Source organism: Pelodiscus sinensis, chromosome 4, assembly GCF_052426305.1.
Source record: "Pelodiscus sinensis isolate ZL-2025 chromosome 4, ASM5242630v1, whole genome shotgun sequence".
NCBI lineage: Eukaryota > Metazoa > Chordata > Testudines > Trionychidae > Pelodiscus > Pelodiscus sinensis.
The window spans coordinates 131,085,567-131,105,041 of NC_143055.1; the positions used below are offsets into that span (position 1 = coordinate 131,085,567).

A 19,475-nucleotide genomic window follows, 5' to 3' on the forward strand; every position below is an offset into this window, starting at 1 on the left:
CCCCACCTTAAAAGCCTGCTTTGGTGCTATCTGAAGACTTCTGAGCAGACATTAAAATATAGAATCCTACTGAAAGCACACAAAATACAACATGCCTATGGTAAACTATATATGGAAAATACAGTGAAAGATGGAAGGAGATGGTGACACGCTACACTTGATGGTCTGACTCTTGTTGACAAGTATAAATATTTCAAAATGCTCAGATAAGAGTGCAAAGCGCTCTCTAAACCGAAATTGAATGGGCATAAGGAAGCAGCTTTGGGCTCTGTTTAGGCACAAGCTCACTGCTCTATGCAAACAAGAGTGGTTGTCTCTATTGCTCAAGTATTCTCTCAGTGCTCAAAGCACATCCACAGCAGTTTAAAACTAACTAGCTTTTCCTAATCATTACAAAGGCAGTATCCAATTTCCATGGCAACCTTGTCAAGGAGAAGGCAGCATCACACAAGCATTTCATGGGCAGCTAGCAGAAGCATGGTCCTAGCCAGTCTCCTCCTTGAAACAATAAAATGGAGAAAATTGGTGGTGGGTATAGCTGTGACAACGGTACTTGAACTGTCCTACTGAAAACCGTGGCCAATTAAAGTTTAGAAACAAGCTACCACAAGTATACTTAAGTAACCCATTAGGTTATTAAGGAACTAACTTTTTCAAACCACCTCCACCATTTAAAGTACATTTTGTGGATATGTAGAACAAGAACTTCTAGGGGAGATGAAATTCTCTATAAATTCCCCATCAACTAGGCATTTCCTCTTGTCTTTGGTCTCTGAGTTACATACTACTACTCTGGCACAAAAATTCAGGGAACTGGAATAGATAACTGTGCTGGCAAGCAAAGGCAAATCTTCCCACCTCTCTCACAGTCATAAGTTGGTACAGGGTTCCATAGCAGTACAGTTCATCCATATAAATATAAAATTGAGAGTTTAAGTATTTCTTTTTGCAGTGAAACCTCACTTCACTAAGAGAGGCTCTGTTCCTCTCTCAAAAGGAACAATTTAATTCCCCACTGGCAGAGGATAACTGGATTGGTAGTTTTGGTAATAAATGACCCCTATGGTACATACTACAATAAAATTAACTGTTGCATATAAATTTACAAACAATGTCAGAAAATTTAGAAGTGTCATTCTTTGATTACATGTGAACAGACTTAAATTTTCTCACCACCACCCAGAACTTACACCTGTTAAGTGTATGTGTCTTTTAATTAATTTTTAATTGCAACATTAAATTAAGTGCATTAACATTTAAAACATAGTGAACTTGTGCAATTTAAGTCATTACAACTTGATCTGTTAGTTTAAAAGACTAAAGTATTTGCAGAGGTAATGAGACAATCCAAGGAGTTCACAGATTGATTACCTGTGAGACTGGTGCTTTAACATGGGGTGGAATTCCAGAGGAAGAAACAGTACCACTAGGAGGCAGGTTTTTACTGGTCACTGAAGCCCAAGAGAAAGCCTGCAGAAATGCAACAAACCTAGGCTACTAATCATGGCAAACCACTGACATTCCTAGAGGGAAACTAGTCCTGCTGACAATATATTTTTGATTCAAAACTAAGCTGTCAGTAATCATTGTATCAGGATTACAAATATAAACAATGCCAATAAGACAGATATTTAAGGGTTTGCAGTTGTAACTGTCCAATCTCTCCAATGGTGAGCACGTAGTGTACTCAGGTACACTACCCAACAGAACCCCAGTACTCTGAATGCCCCCAAATCACCACTTTCCGAAAGACAACAGTTGATAGACAAAACCATAATGGCTACAGGGTAAGGTTTTTGGTCCTAAATTTGTCTCCTGCAGAAAAAGAAAGAAGTGGAAGGCAAAAGTTAGAGCTAAATAGGAAAAGAGACAAGGACCGAAAGTACTCAAGACGCGTGCTGAACTAAGGGATCTCTACCTGGTTTCTATTTGCTTCCCCCATCTCTTTCTAACTAACCATACCAGACGGCGCATGGTTTTTTGAAAATACGGCATTCCTACAGGGAGACAGCTAACACCCTCAGATTCATTTTTACAGCTATACTGGTAGTCATCCTGCAGGTGAAGAGTAGGGCAGTGACTCCCACTTAAATTCATTTAGATATTTTACATCCAATGCTACTTTTAAAAAGGTTTAAACTCATAACAATCCACTCACATACTTCTAAGCAGAGCACTATATTTAAAACAGATCATTTGTACAGCACTTCACATTCATCTTTTAAAAAAATTTTTGACAAGTGAACTTGTTTTATTGTTGTGGTTCACAGAGCAGGATATTGAAAAAAAATCTATCAATTTGGCACTTGAGAAAGCAGCTCCCATCCAACTAACACTGAACAGTCAGTGTTTTGTATTACCATCTTCACCCAGGTGTACAGAGTTAAAGTTTAACTAACCTTTGGTGGGTCTTGTGGTAGAGAAACAAGTTCTACAGGAGGTGGGGATGGAGACTTCTCTTCTAACTCTTCAAGATTCTTTTCTTCTACTTCAGATTTCAGCTCCTCTGTTTTTGTTTCAGATTCTAACTCCGGCTCAGGTTCATGAGACGATTCTTCCAAAGGCTCCTCCATTCCATTACTAGAATAAATACAGGCATTTCGTTCAACATCAAGTACAAAGCATTTACTATAAAGTGTTGCTAACGTGTACCATTTCTTTTTCCCCCCCAGATAAGTTTTCAACTTTTTACCATGACATCCTGTACATTGTAGTACAGGCAGAGAATTTTTGTCCCCTATCTTATGGTTTTATTGAAGTCAAGATGAATTTCACCATTAGGTACAATGTGAATAGTATCAAACCCACATTATGCATGTATCACTTGTAAGGACTGGAGAATTGCCACTTAGAAATGGCTAGAGATTTCTGGCAAGAGAACCAGCAAACCAGGGCTGTAAATGGTGCCTGCATTGGCTATAGATATGCAAATGTATAGTTCCCATCTCATTATGAGTGTAACAAAACAGCTAGTTACAAATAAAAATCTTAGGCATAATTCTATTCTAGACACACACACACACACACACACAAAACCACACACACCCTACCCCACGCACAATAGCACCTTATTTTTCTGCTCTGGATGAGCTCAGCGTAAAAGAGATAAGTCCTCAAATAAATTTAGTTTTACATCCCATTATCCCTGTAACAGCCCACAGTTGAGAAAGGGAACAGTTTCCTTCTTGAACATGAACAGAATTGTTTGTTAAATACTTGTCAGTAACACCTGTGCAACCATCCATGAAGACAAACATTTGTAAATGTAGCACTGAGGGTCTAATTAAATCTTAAGAAACATTTAATATAGTCTGGTGGTCAAGGAAATGGACTAGGATTTAAGACACAAGTTCAATTCTCAGCAGTGTCACCTTTCCCTACCTTGGGCCAGTTACCTAACATTTCTTGACACTTCAGCAACTAAACATAGGCATTTTCAGGGCTTGACGAACAGCGGCGAAAACCGCTCACCAGTCCCGTACTGCACATGCATAAGAGCCGCATTGTGCATGCGCGCGCTGCGAATGAACGGGGCAAGCGGCTGAAGTCTACTTGCCATGGGCGAGTAGACTGTATTGTTTGTCGAGCCCTCATTTTCATAAATGCCCAGCCCCTACTGACACACTTAGGGAGTTTTCAAAAGAGCACAATATCCAGCATCTCAGCTCTTCTGAGATACCAACCAGCTATTTTGGTGTCTGAAAGGGTACAGAGCTCTCATGAAAATCTTATGCTCAATCCTTGAGCATAACCGCCTCGTGTAAATCAGGAATAAAGTTTCTCTTCTTCGACCTTTTGCCTGTCTTATTTAGATTTTTAAATGGCCAGGAAAAGCACACACTTACTGTGTACCTGGTCAGCCTTGATCTCAGTGGGAGCCTCTAGGTGCTACTGTAATATACAGTAGATAGTTGTAACCCTTCTTTTATTATATAAAGGAATAGCTTAAGGTGTCAACATATGCTGACTTGGATTTTAATTCCAATCTCAATTCATGTCACATTTACAGACCAGAGCTAAGATTAAAAATCTTGAGTTACAATAACCCACAAACAAAGCTATTTCATCTAAATAAAGCTCAGCACACCCAGTTCTGGCCATATGTGCATTAGTTTGGTTAAACAAATATTTTAGGGAATTAAGTGTATTCAGGACTAAGCGGCCAAAGCAAAATATTGTCTACTGTTTAAGCATGAACTGCTTACGTTACAGGGTGGCTTTCATAGTATGTACTGCTTGTATTCTCTTGCACTTGCTCTGGTGATGGCTGCCTTTCTTCCTGCTCCTCTTCCACCTCTTCTTCGGATTCTGATGGACAAAGCAAGATTTGTGATGAATGTTCAAACAAATATCAAGCACATTTTAAAGCACATTCATTCCTGCTAGTACAGATTCAGTAAGCCAATTTCCTTGTTACAAAGCAGTTTCATGGCACAAAACAATGGACATTAACACAAAACCAGGATGTGTAACAAGAGGCAACTAAAAGTCATTCTTCATCCCTGTAAGCAAGACATTTAGCATAGAAAATGGTAGAAGACAATTAAGCTCTCCAGGGAGAGCCTTCATCACTTTCACATTTCCACAAAGACTACAGGTGCTGCAATACCAGGCTGCTTGTTTTGCTTTACTTGATACATGTGGTTGATAAAAGGGGATATTAAATAATTTCCCTTGCAAGTGACAGTATCAAAGGAAACAAAGTTAATGTATAGTTCAGAAAAAAGAATGGATTGGTGGAAATGGACTTTCAAAACCACTTTATCCTTTGGGAACATTTTGATGTAGCATAAACCACTAGGGTTTATCTATACCCAAACTCGCATTGATTTTCAGGTTAGTTAGGTGGATGCAAAGCCCTGAGTGCGCATTTCTGTCTTGACTTAAAAGTGGCTTATTTCAGCTGAGCTTAAACCTGTCCTTAATTGACTTGATTTAAATAAAAAGTAGTGTCTATGCCCCCTTTTACAGCACTTCATCTTAAAAAAATCAGATTAAAATCTCATTTTAAAACTGCAACTTTCACTGGTACTCCTAGGTAATATTTTGGCATCAAGACTGCAGAAGAAGGGGAAGGAAGGAAGTCTCTTTTTCTACACCTCTCTCAATACTACTGAGGAAGCAGATGACTTCATACCCAACAGATCTCCAGACTTGCTGAGTTTCTTAGAGGTCTATCACCAGTACAACCCAGTCTTCAACTTGACCCTAGACTTGGCTGCCAAGGAAGGTCCAACGACTGATGAATTTAAACTCTCTAGTCTGGTCCAAGTTGCCTTCTATAGCTCCTCAGAAAGGAGAGAGCCAGCAGTCTCTCTGGCAATGCAGGCTGTGAATCTCTCCACTACCCATGCATATCAAGCATAAGATAGGTTTGTATGGACTGGAAGCGTTGCTCAGGCAAGAGGCAGACAAAATGAACCTGGACTTCAGTAGGTCACAGAACCAAAGTTGGAGTGGAGAAGAGTGAGATTAGAAATGCTGCATCTCACCCAGCTACGGTGACTGAAATAAAACTACACATTTAACCCTGAAGGTACCCATTAGCTGATTACTTGTTTAAAGTGACTATTTTTTTAAAATCTGGCCAATGAGGAGATGCAGCCCCATCTGGCCTTTAGCAGCTGGAAAGAGCTGAGTGCACTCAAGGGGTACAACTATACCATAGATAGGCATCAAATATTTGGATCCCAAAAAAGAGAAAATGAGTGTCTCCACTGGTAATAACTACATTAAGGTTAGTGTGTACTCTTCACACAGAGACCCTGCTCTTAATTGCCCATTAATAAACTAGCAAGTGCTAATTTAGAAGCTACGTCTGCAAATCGCTGCTGGATAACCTCAGAACAGAAGATTCATACTTTGTGGAAAGCTGAATATTTAAAATGAGGAGTGGAAGACTGTCCCCTCACACTCAAACAACTGATTCAGCTACAGGCTAAGGTCACAGTGCTGAGTAAAATGTGCAATTAACCTTTGACTTGCTTAACTGACACGTCTTTTGACAAATTATAGCTAAACTTCCAAAGCTGAAGTGATATTTTAGTTTCCAAGTTCACTGCTACTCATTTTGTTTTCATTCTTGATTAAGCTTCTCCCAGACGCAAGATTTACTCCTTGAACAATACACAATCTATACTGGGTCCTACAAAACACGTTCTGAATAGAATTATAAACTTAAGACTAACAAAAATTACATACAATATACAGAAGAGAATACAAGAAAATGCTTATTTGTCTTTGTCTCAAGACATGTGAAACTCAAGAGGCTATTTGCCAAGGAAAATGAAGGGAAGTACAAACGAACACAAAGTATACAGAAATCAAGTTCTCACCTTCGTCAAGTTCAGCCTCAGAATCTCCAAATACTTCATCTTCATAGCGGAATATATCATTATGGACATAGAACTTATTTGGAACAGATCCCTGTGGAAGGGAAAAGCGTACACATTTATAAGTTACTTGAACAGATGGATGTGGTCTTTGTAGCTGACTGACTAGCTCTGTAAGCTTTGTGACCTCACTCCTAACTTCAAATATACATTTCTAGTGGAGCATAATATGAGTACCAGAAAAATTTTATAAAGTTCAGTTCTTTTAAAATCTTTGGCATCTACAAATCTGCATTAAAGATGGGTAAATGGCTATTTTTCTTAACCAAATCCTATACCTATGATCAGAGTATCAGTCAAAAATCTTCAAGACTTAAGGTAAAGTTGTCAGTTTAAACTCTCAAGATTTATGCTTTTATATTAGTGCATATAAAATTTAATTGATTTCATGGATACTTATTTGCAGAAACTTCCTTCCAAAAAGGCTATTTAACTTGCAGCAATTTTAAATTAGAGGCATTTATTTTTGCTTTTACTTAGGGAAAATAAAGGTATCAGTTAAACAAGCTACTCAAATAGGTAAATATTACACAGCACCAGAGTTCAAGGAATTGAATAAAGGTTTCTAGTAAAAAGGAATGCAAGCATTAGGAATAGGAATTTATTTTTTTACATGATCCTTATATAAAGGAATGCAGTAAGTGATGGTCTATGTGGCTTACCCCAAATATATATTAGCTTTGCATTACTCAAACACTACAAGAGTGCACTGAGTTGAATAAGATTAAGTCTAAACTGTGAAACTCATGTTGTGAAAGGAACAAACTACATTTAATTACAACCTGTGGGCTAAGTCCATAAAAGTCAAGGCCTTATGAAGTACTACAGCACTTACCATATAATGAGCAGATTCTAGCTACAAGAACAGGCTTCTCACACTTGAAGGTCAGAAGAGACAATCACTATCATCTACTGACCTCCCCCATATACTCCTGTAATAGACCCCAGTCTCTGGCTGAATTACTTCAATTCTCACGTTTTGAGGGAAAAACTTCATATTACAGAGAATCTACCACCACTTACACTAGTTTATACCTGCAAATGAACTATGCCCCATACTGCAGAGGAAGGCACTAAAATCTGAGGGTCTCAATTTCCATAATTTCAAGGCAATCACATTCCAATACATACTTACTTCTGGAGCTAGAACAAAGGTTTGCATAAACTTCCTCATTGGTTGCCCATTGTTAGACAGTTCCCCCATGACCTGCACGACTACACCATCACTCAAGGTTGCATGTGCATCAACATGACGAATCTTAGTGTGACATTCACTGAACTGTAGGGACATCACCTTCTTATGAATTTCCTGGAAATGAAATTAAAGATCTAATTTTAAAACTAAGCGTAACTGGAATTTAAACAGTTTTGCTCCTGAGCTAAGATGACCCAGGAGATAGACAGATATTAGGTACAAAATGTTTATAGTTCTAATGTCAGTAAACATGGGTGATGTCCACGTCCTGCGCATAATGGTACCTACCTGGATTGCAGAGATCTGGCACACTGCTGAAAAATCACCAGTTCCTCTCCCAGAAATAAGTATATTAGTGTCTTCCGTTACAACATATAGAACGGAAAAATAACCTTTTAGGAAAGCAGAACAGCAACACAAGTTGCTACTGTTTAATATTACAAACACATTTACAAAGGCCAGCTGCAAATAAGAAAAGGAAGTTACTCACTTAATGCAGTAATGACTGTTCTTCGAGGTGCGTGTCCCCATGGGTGCTCCACTGTAGGTGAGGGGTCTTCCCAGGAGCCGCAGGATTGGAGACTCATCGCAGTTAGCAGTTGGGCCGTGCATGCGCAGCAGCATCTCGTGCTGCTGGCATTTTGACACTTGAGCATGGCCCGACCCCCTCTACTCAGTTCCTCTTCTACCGCAAAGCAATGGAACTCCAAGTAGCGGGAAGGGAGGGAGGGTCGCGGAGCACCATGGAGACACACCTCAAAGAACAGTCATTACTGCATGAGGTGAGTAACTTCCTTTTCTTCTTCAGGTGATGTCCCCGTGGGTGCTCCACTGTAGGTGACTATAAAGCAGTGCTCACTGAGGCTGGTGGGACTTGGGGTCACTGCTTCGTAGCAGCACATAGGACCGCCTTAGCCACTGATGCGTCAGCCGCCAGTTGGGGCATGATGACACAATGCTTTGAGAATGTATTGTGTGATGACCAGGTGGCCGCCCGGTAAGTGTCTTTGAGAAGAACCCCATTAACCCATTAAGGAATGTCATGGATGTTGCTGTAGCACGGGTGGAGTGTACTCTTGGTGCCGTCTTTAGTGGTTTGTTACCAAGGGAGTGGCACTAGAGGATGCAACCCGCTATCAGCTTAGAAGTGTGTTGTGTGGAAATTGGGTTGCCCCTCGAATAGTTCGCAATAGAAAAACAGATGTGGGGACTTGCAAAACGTCCAAGTTTTGTCAATGTAAATAGCCAAAGCCTTTCTGACAGAGGGTGGGAAGCATGACGTGTGTAGGTGACTGATGTGGCTTTGGAAAAATGCAGGTAAGACTATGAGTTCCATTAATGTGATCTGAAAGTCACTTTAGCAAAGACCATGTATGGTGGTCTTATTAACTCACTGACCCTCATGTGGCCATGGATTCAAAGGGGGAACTCATAACTGTCTCCAGAACCAAAATCAGACCCCACGAGGGTGTCTGTATTCTACGAGGTGGGTAGAAGTTCTGGAGGCCTTTTAGGAATCTTTTCGTCATGGGATGTACAAACACCGATGACCCTTCTATGCGGTCGTGAACTGCAGGAACGGCTGACAAGTGTACTTTTATGGAAGACATTAATAGGCCTTCACTCTAAGCCGTATAAGTAGTCAATTATCGTATGGATCGAAGATTTGTCTGGACTGAGTTGTCTCTGACACCAGGATGTGAAGCATTTCCATCTTTACTGGTAAGTCGTTCTAGTGGCTTGCTTCCTGCTATGAAGGAGGACGTTTCTTACTTGCTCCGAGAAGGTGGCTTCCGCGCCTCAGAACCAGACAGGATCAGGCATGGAGATGAAGGGTGTGTGGATCTGGGTGCAGTAGCTTGCCAGCATTCTAGAGGAGATTGTGCTACTGAGGGAGCGGGTGGGGTGATTTGATGGACATGTGCTGTAGGTATGGGAACCAGGTCTGTCTGGATCAGGATGGGGCCACTAGAATGACTTGGGCTGCATCCAGACAGATCTTACACAGGATTCTAGGGATCAGTGATCTTGGAGGGAAGGAATAGCAAATCGGTTCATCCCATGGAATCATAAATGCATCTCCCCTGGATCCCTTGTCCAGTCCTACCCGGGAGCAATAGAGGGGGCATTTGGAATTCCTTACAGTTGCAAAAAGGTCTGTTGTTGGATAGATTCCATCTTTTGCAGGTGGGGCTAACACCTGTGAGTGCAGTTCCCAATTGTGATCCATGGCAAATTTGCTGCTGAAAGCGTCTGCTACAGTGTCATTAGAGTCTGGTAAATATGCTGCTTTTAGTGTGATCCTGCTTTTACTGTGACATCAGTTGCAACGGCAGACCGCCTCCACACAGAGAGATCGGGAATGTGCTCCTCCCTGTTTAAGTAGAACATGGTGGTCGTGCTGTCTGTAAGAATATGGACGGTTCTGTTGGTGATGGATGAGATAAAGTGCCTGCATGCATTCCTGACTGCTCTGAGCTCTAGAAGGTTAATGTGGAGTAGTGCTTCATGTGGTAACCATTTACCTTGCACTGTGTGGTGCTGTAGGTGCATGCCCCACCCTACAAGTGAGGCATTGGTTGTAATCTCGACTGATGGCTCTGGTTGAAAGAAGGGCACCCCCCTCAAGTAGACTGTTGGGGGATAGCCACTATCTGAGAGATTCCAGGCCATGTATGGGTATAACTGCCGCATTGTGCAGAAACAAAAAAACAGGACTATGTAGCACTTTAAAGACTAACAAGATGGTTTATTAGATGATGAGCTTTCGTGGGTCAGACCCACTTCCTTAGATCAAATAGTGGAAGAAAATAGTCACAACCATATATACCAAAGGATACAATTAAAAAATGAACACAAATCAAATTTCAGAACAGAAGGGGGATGGGAGGTAAATGTCTGTGAGCTAATGATATTAGAGGTGATAATTGGGGAAACTATCTTTGTAATGGGTAAGATAATTAGAGTCTTTATTCAAACTTAAGTGTAAAATGTTGAATTTAAGCATGAATGACAATTCAGAGGATTCTCTTTCAAGTGTAGTCTGAAAAGGCCTTTGAAGCAGGATGCAGGTAATCAAGTCATTGAGACATGTCCTTGCTGGTTGAAATGGCAAGAAACTGTTTTTTCTTTGTGATCCTGTCTAATATCTGTTTTGTGGGCATTGATCCTTTGGCGAAGTGTCTGAGACGTTTGTCCAATGTACATAGCAGATGGACACTTTCGGCACATGATAGCATAAATTATATTTCTGGATGCGCAGGAATATGTGTTCTTGATCTTATAACTCACTTGGTTAGGTCCAATGATGGTATCAGCAGAGTGAATATGTGGACAAAGCTGGCAACGGAGTTTGTTGCAAGGGAAGGTACCAAGGTTGGTATTAGTGTGGTATGTCCTGTGGTTGTTGGTAAGAATCATCTTGAGGTTAAGTGGTTGTCTATAGGAGACTATGGGTCTGTCTCCCAGAGACGCTCGGAGTTTAGTATCCTGTTCCAGTATAGGCTGTACTTTATTGATAATGTGTTGGACAGGTTTAAGTTGGGGGCTGTAGGTGATGACAAGTGGTATTCTATTGTTGGTTTTCTTGGGTCTGTCTTGAAGTAGTTGGTTTCTAGGTATTCGTCTGGCTCTTTCAATTTGCTTTTTTATTTCTCCGGGTGGGTAGTTGAGATTTATAAATGCTTGGTAGAGATCCTGAAGTTTCTGGTCTCTGTCAGTGGGATTAGAGCAGATGCGGTTGTATCGAAGGGCTTGGCTATAGATGATGGATCGTATGGTGTGTTCTAGATGGGAGCTGGAAGCATGTAGGTAACTGTATGAGTCCGTGGGTTTTCTGTAGAGAGTGGTGTCTAATTTTCCATTGCTGATTTGTACTGTGGTGTCCAGGAAATGGATCTCTCGTGTAGAATGGTCTAGGCTGAGACTGATGGTGGGGTGTAGGTTGATAAAATCTCTGTGCAATGTCTCCAGTGTTTCTTGGCCATGCATCCAGATCATAAAGATGTCATCGATGTAGAGTAAGTAGAGAAGGAGTAAAAGGGGACAGGAATTGAGGAAACATTGTTCTAGGTCAGCCATAAAGATATTAGCATACTGCAGGGCCATGCGTGTACCCATGGCTGTGCAGCTGATCTGGAGGTATAAGTTGTTCTCAAACTAGAAATAATTGTGGGTGAGAACAAAGTTACATAGGTCTGCTATCAGATTGGCAGTGGTGTCCTCTGAGATAGTGTTTCTAATTGCTTGTAATCCGTCTTCATGTGGGATGTTGGTGTATAGAGCTTCTACATCCATGGTGGCAAGGATGGTGTTATCAGGGAGGTTATTGATGTTTTGTAGTTTCCTTAGGAAGTCAGTAGTATCTCAGAGATAGCTGGGGGTGTTGATTGTGTAGGGTTTGAGAAGGGAGTCTACACAGCTGGATAAACCAGTAGTGAGCGTGCCAATACCAGAGATGATGGGACATCCAGGGTGTCCAGGTTTATGGATTTTGGGAAGCAGATAGAACAATCCTGGTCAGGGGTCAGAAGGTGTTTCTGTGTGGATTTGTTCCCAAGTAGCTGTAGGGAGGCTTTTAAGGAGACAGTGTAGTTTCTTTTGCCATGATGGCATATAGACTGAGATCAGCCAGTGCTGCAGGGCTCGGACATGTAGGCGTGTACACAGGCCATCCTTGCTGTAAGTCCAAGATACGTTCCACAAAACTTGGACTTAGTGAAACAACTTAAAGCAGGAAATTTTTTTTCCCCGCAGCTGACTTCCATTTAAGCAAATTAGGGGGAGTGTTTCGCATGACTTATAGCAGGGAATGGGAGGACTTAACACATCAGTTCCTAGAAAAGTTGATGACTTTAGTGTAGAATGGATGTATACCGGGGCAACATAGTGGGGATGCCCTGTATTAGACCACATCGGTGGTGGCCACCATATGGCCCATGAGTTGAAGGCAGGTATGCACAAACGTATTGGGGCTGAGGAGTAGGGTAGTGACAGTGTCGTGTAACGTATCGAATCTTTGCCTTGGCCGATATGCCCTGGATGATATGGAGTCAAGTCGTGCCCCTATGAATTCCAAGTCTTGAACTGGATTGAGAGTCGACTTCTGCTAGTTTATTAATAGACGTAAGCAATTGAAAAGTCGTTAGACTTTAGAATCATATCCTCTGTTTCCATTCTGGAATAGCCCCTTAGATAGTCATCTAGGTATGGGAAGATGGCAACCCGCTGACGTGGAAGATATACTGCTACTACCACTAGGACCTTTGAGAAGACCCATGGGGCCGAGGATAGACCGAAAGGTAGGACTTTGTATTAGAAATGCACGTTCCCAACCATGAATTTCAAATACCATCTGTGGGCAGGATGTATCACAATGTGAAAATATGCATCTTGTAGGTCGAGGGCTGTAAACCAGTCCCCTCTGTCCAGTGCTGGTATGATTGAAGTCATCTTGAATTGCTGCTTTCACAGCAATTTGTTTAGTTTGCGGAGGTCTAGGATCTGTCTCCAGCTCCCGTACGTTTCTGGGTTAGGAAATAAGTAGAGCTGAACTTCCTCAGTATGGTTCAGGTACTGCCTCTATAGCCTCTAGATGGAGAAGTCAATCGATTTCTTTTGAGGAGTATCTCGTGAGAGGGGTCCCCAAAGAGGGACCAGGTAAGGGAAAGGGTACAAGGGAGGGAGGTGAACAGAACTGAGTATCCCATACGGATGATTTCTATGACGCACTGGTCAGATGTTATGGAGGCCCAGTTATGAAGGAATGGAAGTAATCTGTGGTCGATTAGATGTTTCTGGATTTGTTGCATTAGATGGTCATGGAGGTCGGGCGTGCCGTTGACCACTGTTTCAAATTTGCTGCTTCGGGACCTGGCCACCAGAGAAGCATGGTTGCTGTTCGCAGTTCCTCTAGGTGTGCTATCTGGAGCAATTGTACTCATATGGTCTATATTGAATACAGTTATAGTAGGAGTCCCTATTTTTATAGTAGGGGGTGTTACACCTGTGCTTGTACGGTGGTGTGTACATTTCTTAGAGTACACAACATGGTACACAAATTTTTACTGTTGTGCAGGGTCATCAGTGTTGGTCACAAAAAGCTTCAGGTCAGCTAATTTGGAGTAGTTGTCAAAATCATGGTTGGCTAAGTGTGCCCCGTAGTTAGCTATCCTAAGATGCAAAGTGGCAGAGTACACTTTTTTCCCCAAATTAGTCTAGTCTCTTGTGTTCTTTGTCTCTTATTTGGTTTAAGGTGAGGGGCCCTTACCCTTTGGTTTGTCACATCAACGACCAGCGAGTTTGGCCGGGGATAAGAGAACAGGAAGTCTAAGTCTTTAGGTGGGACAAAATATTTCCTGTCCACCTTTTTGCAAACTGGCTAGGCTGATGCTGGTCCTCAGACACTTCCATAATCGCCTCATCTATGGGCAATGCGATTCTGCCCTGAGATGATGGGAGTGGGGAGGGCTGTCTGCTCACTACACTCTCCTTGAGGCCCCTGCAGTTTGTCTTTCCTTTAGAGCCAGTCTGGTTTGTCTGCAGGCTGAGAGCCTGCAGTGGGAGAGGCACTGGAGAAGCCGCTGTGCTGAGGGCAGTGCTGGAGATTTGCGGGCCCACTTTGCAGCTGGCTCCATGCCACTCACCAGTGCTGCACATGTAGGCATTTGCTTCGGCACTGGGGCTTGTCTGTGCGCTTTCCCCAGTGCAGAGGATGAGCACGCGGCTCCTGTATTCGTGCTCAGTGCCAGAGCGGGTGATTCTGAGGCAGACCTCAGCACCGCAGAGCTGGAGATGGATCAGGCAGTAAGGATCTGGCAGGAGAGACCCTGTCCCCTGATGTCGCTGAGGCATTGGGGAAGCTGATCTGCACTGGGGGAATCTGTCAGACAAGTTTACATTTTTGTTCAGGGGAGTTACACACCCCACATCTAATACAGCAGCTATGACAATCTAAAGCTGGGATGGATTCGCTGCAGCTGCAGCATTTCTTAAACCCGAGAGCCAGGCATATTAAAGCCACTGGTGGTTGGGGCTGAGAAAGGGGGGGGTTCTTAATGCAACTGTCGGCGAGCTCGTATGGAGAGGCTACCATTTTATGAGGTTTTGATCTCCCCCTTTCCCCCGGGGTTTGTTTGTTTCTTTTTTTTTTTTTTTTTTTTTGGGAGCGTAACTGGCTGGGGCAGAGAGAAGCTGCTGAAGTGGCTAACGCTGAAGAAACAGCGCGTTTCCCCGGTTGGTTTTGTTTCTCTCTTTGAAGTGGAAATAAATTAACAAGCTGATCTGTAATCGAACAAGGTCAAAAGGTTGTGAAGAGTGAAATCTTTCTGTGAGGAGAGACGTGCCTGAGGTGGCAGGAGAGCTCCATCTGTGACCGAGGGCGGTAGAAGAGGAACTGAGGGGAGAAGGTCAGGCCATGCTCAACTGTCAAAACTCCAGCAGCACGAGATGGTGCTGCGCATGCACAGCCCCCGACCGCCAACTGCTATGACAAAGTCTCCGATCCTGCGGCTCTGGGAAAGGCCCATCACCTACAGTGGAGCACCCACAGGGACATTACCTGAAGAAGAATTGAACGTCAGTGTAATTTTTAAAGATACCTACTCCACTTGCATCCAATAGCAAACAGTCTGACTTTGAATGAGTAGGCGATACTGGGCTACCCTCTCTTACATGGTCAGCTGTGGAGATAGTTTACAAAGATTAGATGTATGGGACTGATGTAGCTATATGCAATGTTAATAGCTCTGTCATAGCATCCAAGTCAAATATTATGCATGTATGTCATTAGCTTGCTTGATCTACCTATTTTTTATCTATCTTCAGCTGCTGCTTCATGACACCCCCCACTGCTGCTTCTGATAGAGGCAGCAGCATTGGGGGGGGGGAGGGTGTCACAGCAGAGCCAGTGCTGGGGGCAACCAGCTTTTAAGAGAGCTGCCCCCACTGGATCCTACTCCTCACCCTTGCTGACTCTGATACAGAGGCAGCAGGGGAAAGCGAGTAGTCGGGAAGATTAATCATCTACTTGACTACTTGTTCACATCCCTAATCCTCTCCCTGCCTCCTTTGCCAACAATTTTGAACCCTTTAATATTAAGTATCAACAGTCTCTGATGACAGCTAATGAAATCAAAACATTTTAATATTTACAATTTCCCTTATTCCATCCCACTTGGCCATTCTTAAAGGACTTCAATTACACTATAATGTGAAAGACAGATGGTTTAGCACTGCCTTTGGCTTCAAACCTTACATTGCGAGTATCTCTGATGATGAAAATGGGTACATATTGCCACTAAAAGCTACTATGCACGGCACCTAACAAGGTAAGTGAGGCCATGGGCCAGCAAGCCGTACTAGAATACAGCAATAATTTCTTTGCCATCAATACCAGTTGGTGAATGCTTCACCAACCAGAACAGAAATAATGATGTACCAAACAATGCTGTAATTATGAGAGGGGAAATACTTCTGCATTGTCCAAAACTGTTAAACCTGGAAAGTGGGAGAAAAGGCAGATTTAGGTGTGCATGGCCACTTTCAACTACAAACAAGGACCTCGTTATTGACTGGTTGAAGAAATGCTTCACCTCTTCACGACAGCTAAACTCACATTGTACGTGAGCTTTAGCATTGTAGGGTAATTGCTGATTAAGTATGAAGTACATAAGCACATGCTGTACCAGTAGTCAACAGAAGCAGCTAGAGTGGTGTGAATTTAAGGACTAATCAAGACAAAGCTAAGACCATCACTATAGCTGCTCCACCATGGATATCAATGGAGAAGGATACTGAGAAATGTAGCCGTGTTAGTCTGGTCTAGCTGAAACAAAAAACAGGACCGCGTAGCACTTTAAAGACTAACACGATGGTTTAATAGGTGATGAGCTTTCATGGGCCAGACCCACTTCCTCAGATCAAATAGTGGAAGAAAATTGGCATGACCGTATAGGTCGTATAGGATGTAGGACATTCCATGATAAGACCGGATTTTTTGCATGCAGTTTAGATAGGGGGTAAAAAGTAATTAATGCAAGAGATTAAACGCAAAACAAATAAACTGGATTTAATTAGTTAATGCAATTTAATCAGTTAAACAAGAACAGAATACCAATTTAAAATTATAAATATTTTAGATGTTTTTCTAAGTTTTCATATATATTGATTTCAATTACACAGACTACAAAGTATACAATCCTCACTTTTCATTTGGATTACGTTTTCTTACTCTAAAAATATTTGTAATAAAAATTAGGGCTGTTAATTGCAATAAACGTGACAAATGTGTTAATTTGTTTTTAGGTTAATGAGCATTAATGGCACCTGGGGGCACCATGCTCAGGGGGACACTGCTGCATGCCCCTCAGGACAGGGGGTGCCCTTCTCCATTGCCGCTCCTGCTTCTTACCCCTGACAAAGCCACCCATGGCTAAGGTGCTCCAGACCAGGAGCCTGTCTGTCTTCTGCACACAGTGAGGCCACGCAAGGCTGACCCCTTCCCTAACCTGTTTCCTGGGTCACCCCTGGGTTGGGAGGCAGGAGGAGCTAGTACCATGCAGGCATCTGAGTGCTCTGCTTAAAGAGACAGCATCTCTCACTCACTCACTCCAAAAATAGTTAAAGAACTGGTATTCCATTATTGTTTAATAGTGCCATTAAAACTGCCATCACAACAAGCAGCAGGAAGGCCTATGGAGTTCAAGAATGGGTTCCTGCACATCCAAAGAGTTAGAGCACCCTCTGAAACCTACTTTGGGAAAAACCAGCCAGGAGGGGACAGTGGTTTTCTTGACAGGGATAACTCTGCAGTAAAGGGCAAAAAGAAGCCACCCCCTACAAACACACAAAATTATCCTTCACAGAACTAGAGAAGGCCTGGATTGCTAGCTGTGAAAGAAGAAGGGTCATCTATGATTAGAGTGGTTTAAGTTTACCACTCAGACCTTGTGCTGTTCTTTGTTTAGCTGTATCATCCTAAATGCAGTTATATTGAACTGTGTTAAATGAGCCTATTGCAAGTCAGGAATTAGGGGGCAGAAGCAGCTCTGGAATACACTTTTCCTGGTAATCACTGGCCAAAGTAGTTGGAGAAGAACGGTGGTGTGCAAACCACATCAAATTCCTTTCCACATTTTGCAGAATTTACCAGACCAGAAGAAGAGGGTAAGCACAAATTATCTTCCCCATCAATGATATGGAGGAACTACCCTGACCCAGGCATCAGCTACAAGAGCTGGAAATTAGGGCACTGCCACTTGCTATGAAGGAGTCCATCAAGAGAGGAAGGGACCAGGAAGGTACTTGCAGAAGGGCTCCTGCAGAAGGTATTAATGAATCCATTCCCCAAGACAGGAGTTTCCAGCTGAACCAGCATAACTGGGAGATCACACAGACATGTGGCTTTGAAAGAACTCAGGTGTGTCCGTGCCCAAGAAAATACACAATTCCTTCTGGAATAGACTCTAGTGTCCCAACTTGATTTAAAAAGACCACCATGGTCACCCTGTCTTGCTTGATTGGTACCCGGAAAGGGAGGAGACTCAAGCCAGCCTGATGGCCTCAAGTGCCAAGATGATATGGAGCTCTCTGAAAGAGGAAGTGTTCCCTGAACTGAGGGGAAACAAATCAGAAACTCCTCTGTGGAAACTAGCACCTTGATGAACAGGGAACCTCTTTATGGTGTGGGATCCATCCCACCACCAAATGAGAGATTACTTAACTGGATGAGATAGGAGACATTAGGCACTTCAGATCTCCTCCCACAAAAAAATCTCCTTAGACACTGCTGAGGAGGAACAGGAATGGAATCTGATTCAGAAATACGATATCTGACAGAATAGAGCTCCAAGCAAGGCCTTGTATGGCCAGATAGACTAGAAGTACTCATTGATAATTTTTCCCCCAGTCTAGTACGTCTGCATCTATGGATTCACTCCCTTGACCAAATAACCTGTACATATACCAAATTTACCACTTCCATGGTATCTACGAGCATGTCTGAGCTCATTTACCCATCAATCCAGGTCACTGAATATTAGTCTATCGATTCCCAAAGCTTTCTGGAAGGCATGGGCTCAAACAAGTCAGTTGTCCCAGAAGGGAGTTTTGTGGACCCTTAACCTTCCACATCAACATACCTGTTAGGGATATAAGCAGACTAATCGACCGTCCGATAACAAATGCTTATCGAATAGTAGACTAGTGACTATCAGAGAGAAGCAGCAAGGGAGAGGGTGGCGGGGAGGGGGGGGGTGAGGCAGCAGGATGTGGTACAGGGAGGAGCCAGCTTAAAAGCCATTTTCCCGCATCGGCATCTCTGTGGGGAGAAGGGGCAGGGGCACTGTGGGGAACTGGCAGCGCTTCTGCCTTTCAAATGTAGCAAGAGCCCTGCTCCCCCAAAGTGCTGGGGAGAGCCTGGGGCAGCTAGGGACTCAAACAGTCCCCTGCTGGCCCTGCGCTCCCAGCACTCTGCTTTTGAAATGTACAAGAACCCTGCTGGGGCTCTTGTACATTTCAGAAAAGCAGGGAGTGCAGGGCCAGCAGGGAACTGCTTGAGTCCCCCACTGGCTGTGCTCCCTGTGGTGCTTCCGCATTTCAAAGGCGGAGGCGCCCTTATTGACTAATCAAATAGCCAATGCAAATTACATACACTATTCAATTAGTTGATTAATCTAAATTTTACATCCTTAATACCTGCGTGAACTAGGAATGGTACACTGCAAGTAATTAGCAAATCACGTAGTTGATGGAATTTTCATCGACTACTTGATTAGTTGGTAAGGGGGAAATAGAGTCGCAGCAGGGTCGTCTCCTGGCACAGGAGCTAACCCTATGCGGCTCTGATTTTTAACTGTATTAAGAACCACCAGGCTCTTCATACATTTAAA

At 42.9% G+C, this 19,475-nt stretch overlaps 1 protein-coding gene across 2 annotated transcripts in view; it reads right to left on the bottom strand.

The window, feature by feature from the left end:
* Positions 1 to 19,475, bottom strand: part of G3BP2 (G3BP stress granule assembly factor 2) — a 49,032-nt gene that overhangs the window by 11,659 nt on the left and 17,898 nt on the right. Inside the window, exons 4-8 of one of the 2 annotated variants that reach the window (XM_075929353.2) lie at positions 7,528 to 7,701; positions 6,336 to 6,426; positions 4,206 to 4,308; positions 2,400 to 2,580; positions 1,372 to 1,470 (exon numbers count right to left, since the gene is read on the bottom strand). In XM_075929353.2, coding sequence (XP_075785468.1) covers positions 1,372 to 1,470; positions 2,400 to 2,580; positions 4,206 to 4,308; positions 6,336 to 6,426; positions 7,528 to 7,701 — 648 coding nt within the window. The remainder of the gene's footprint in view (positions 1 to 1,371; positions 1,471 to 2,399; positions 2,581 to 4,205; positions 4,309 to 6,335; positions 6,427 to 7,527; positions 7,702 to 19,475) is intronic. The other variant, XM_075929354.2, reaches the window with a different exon arrangement.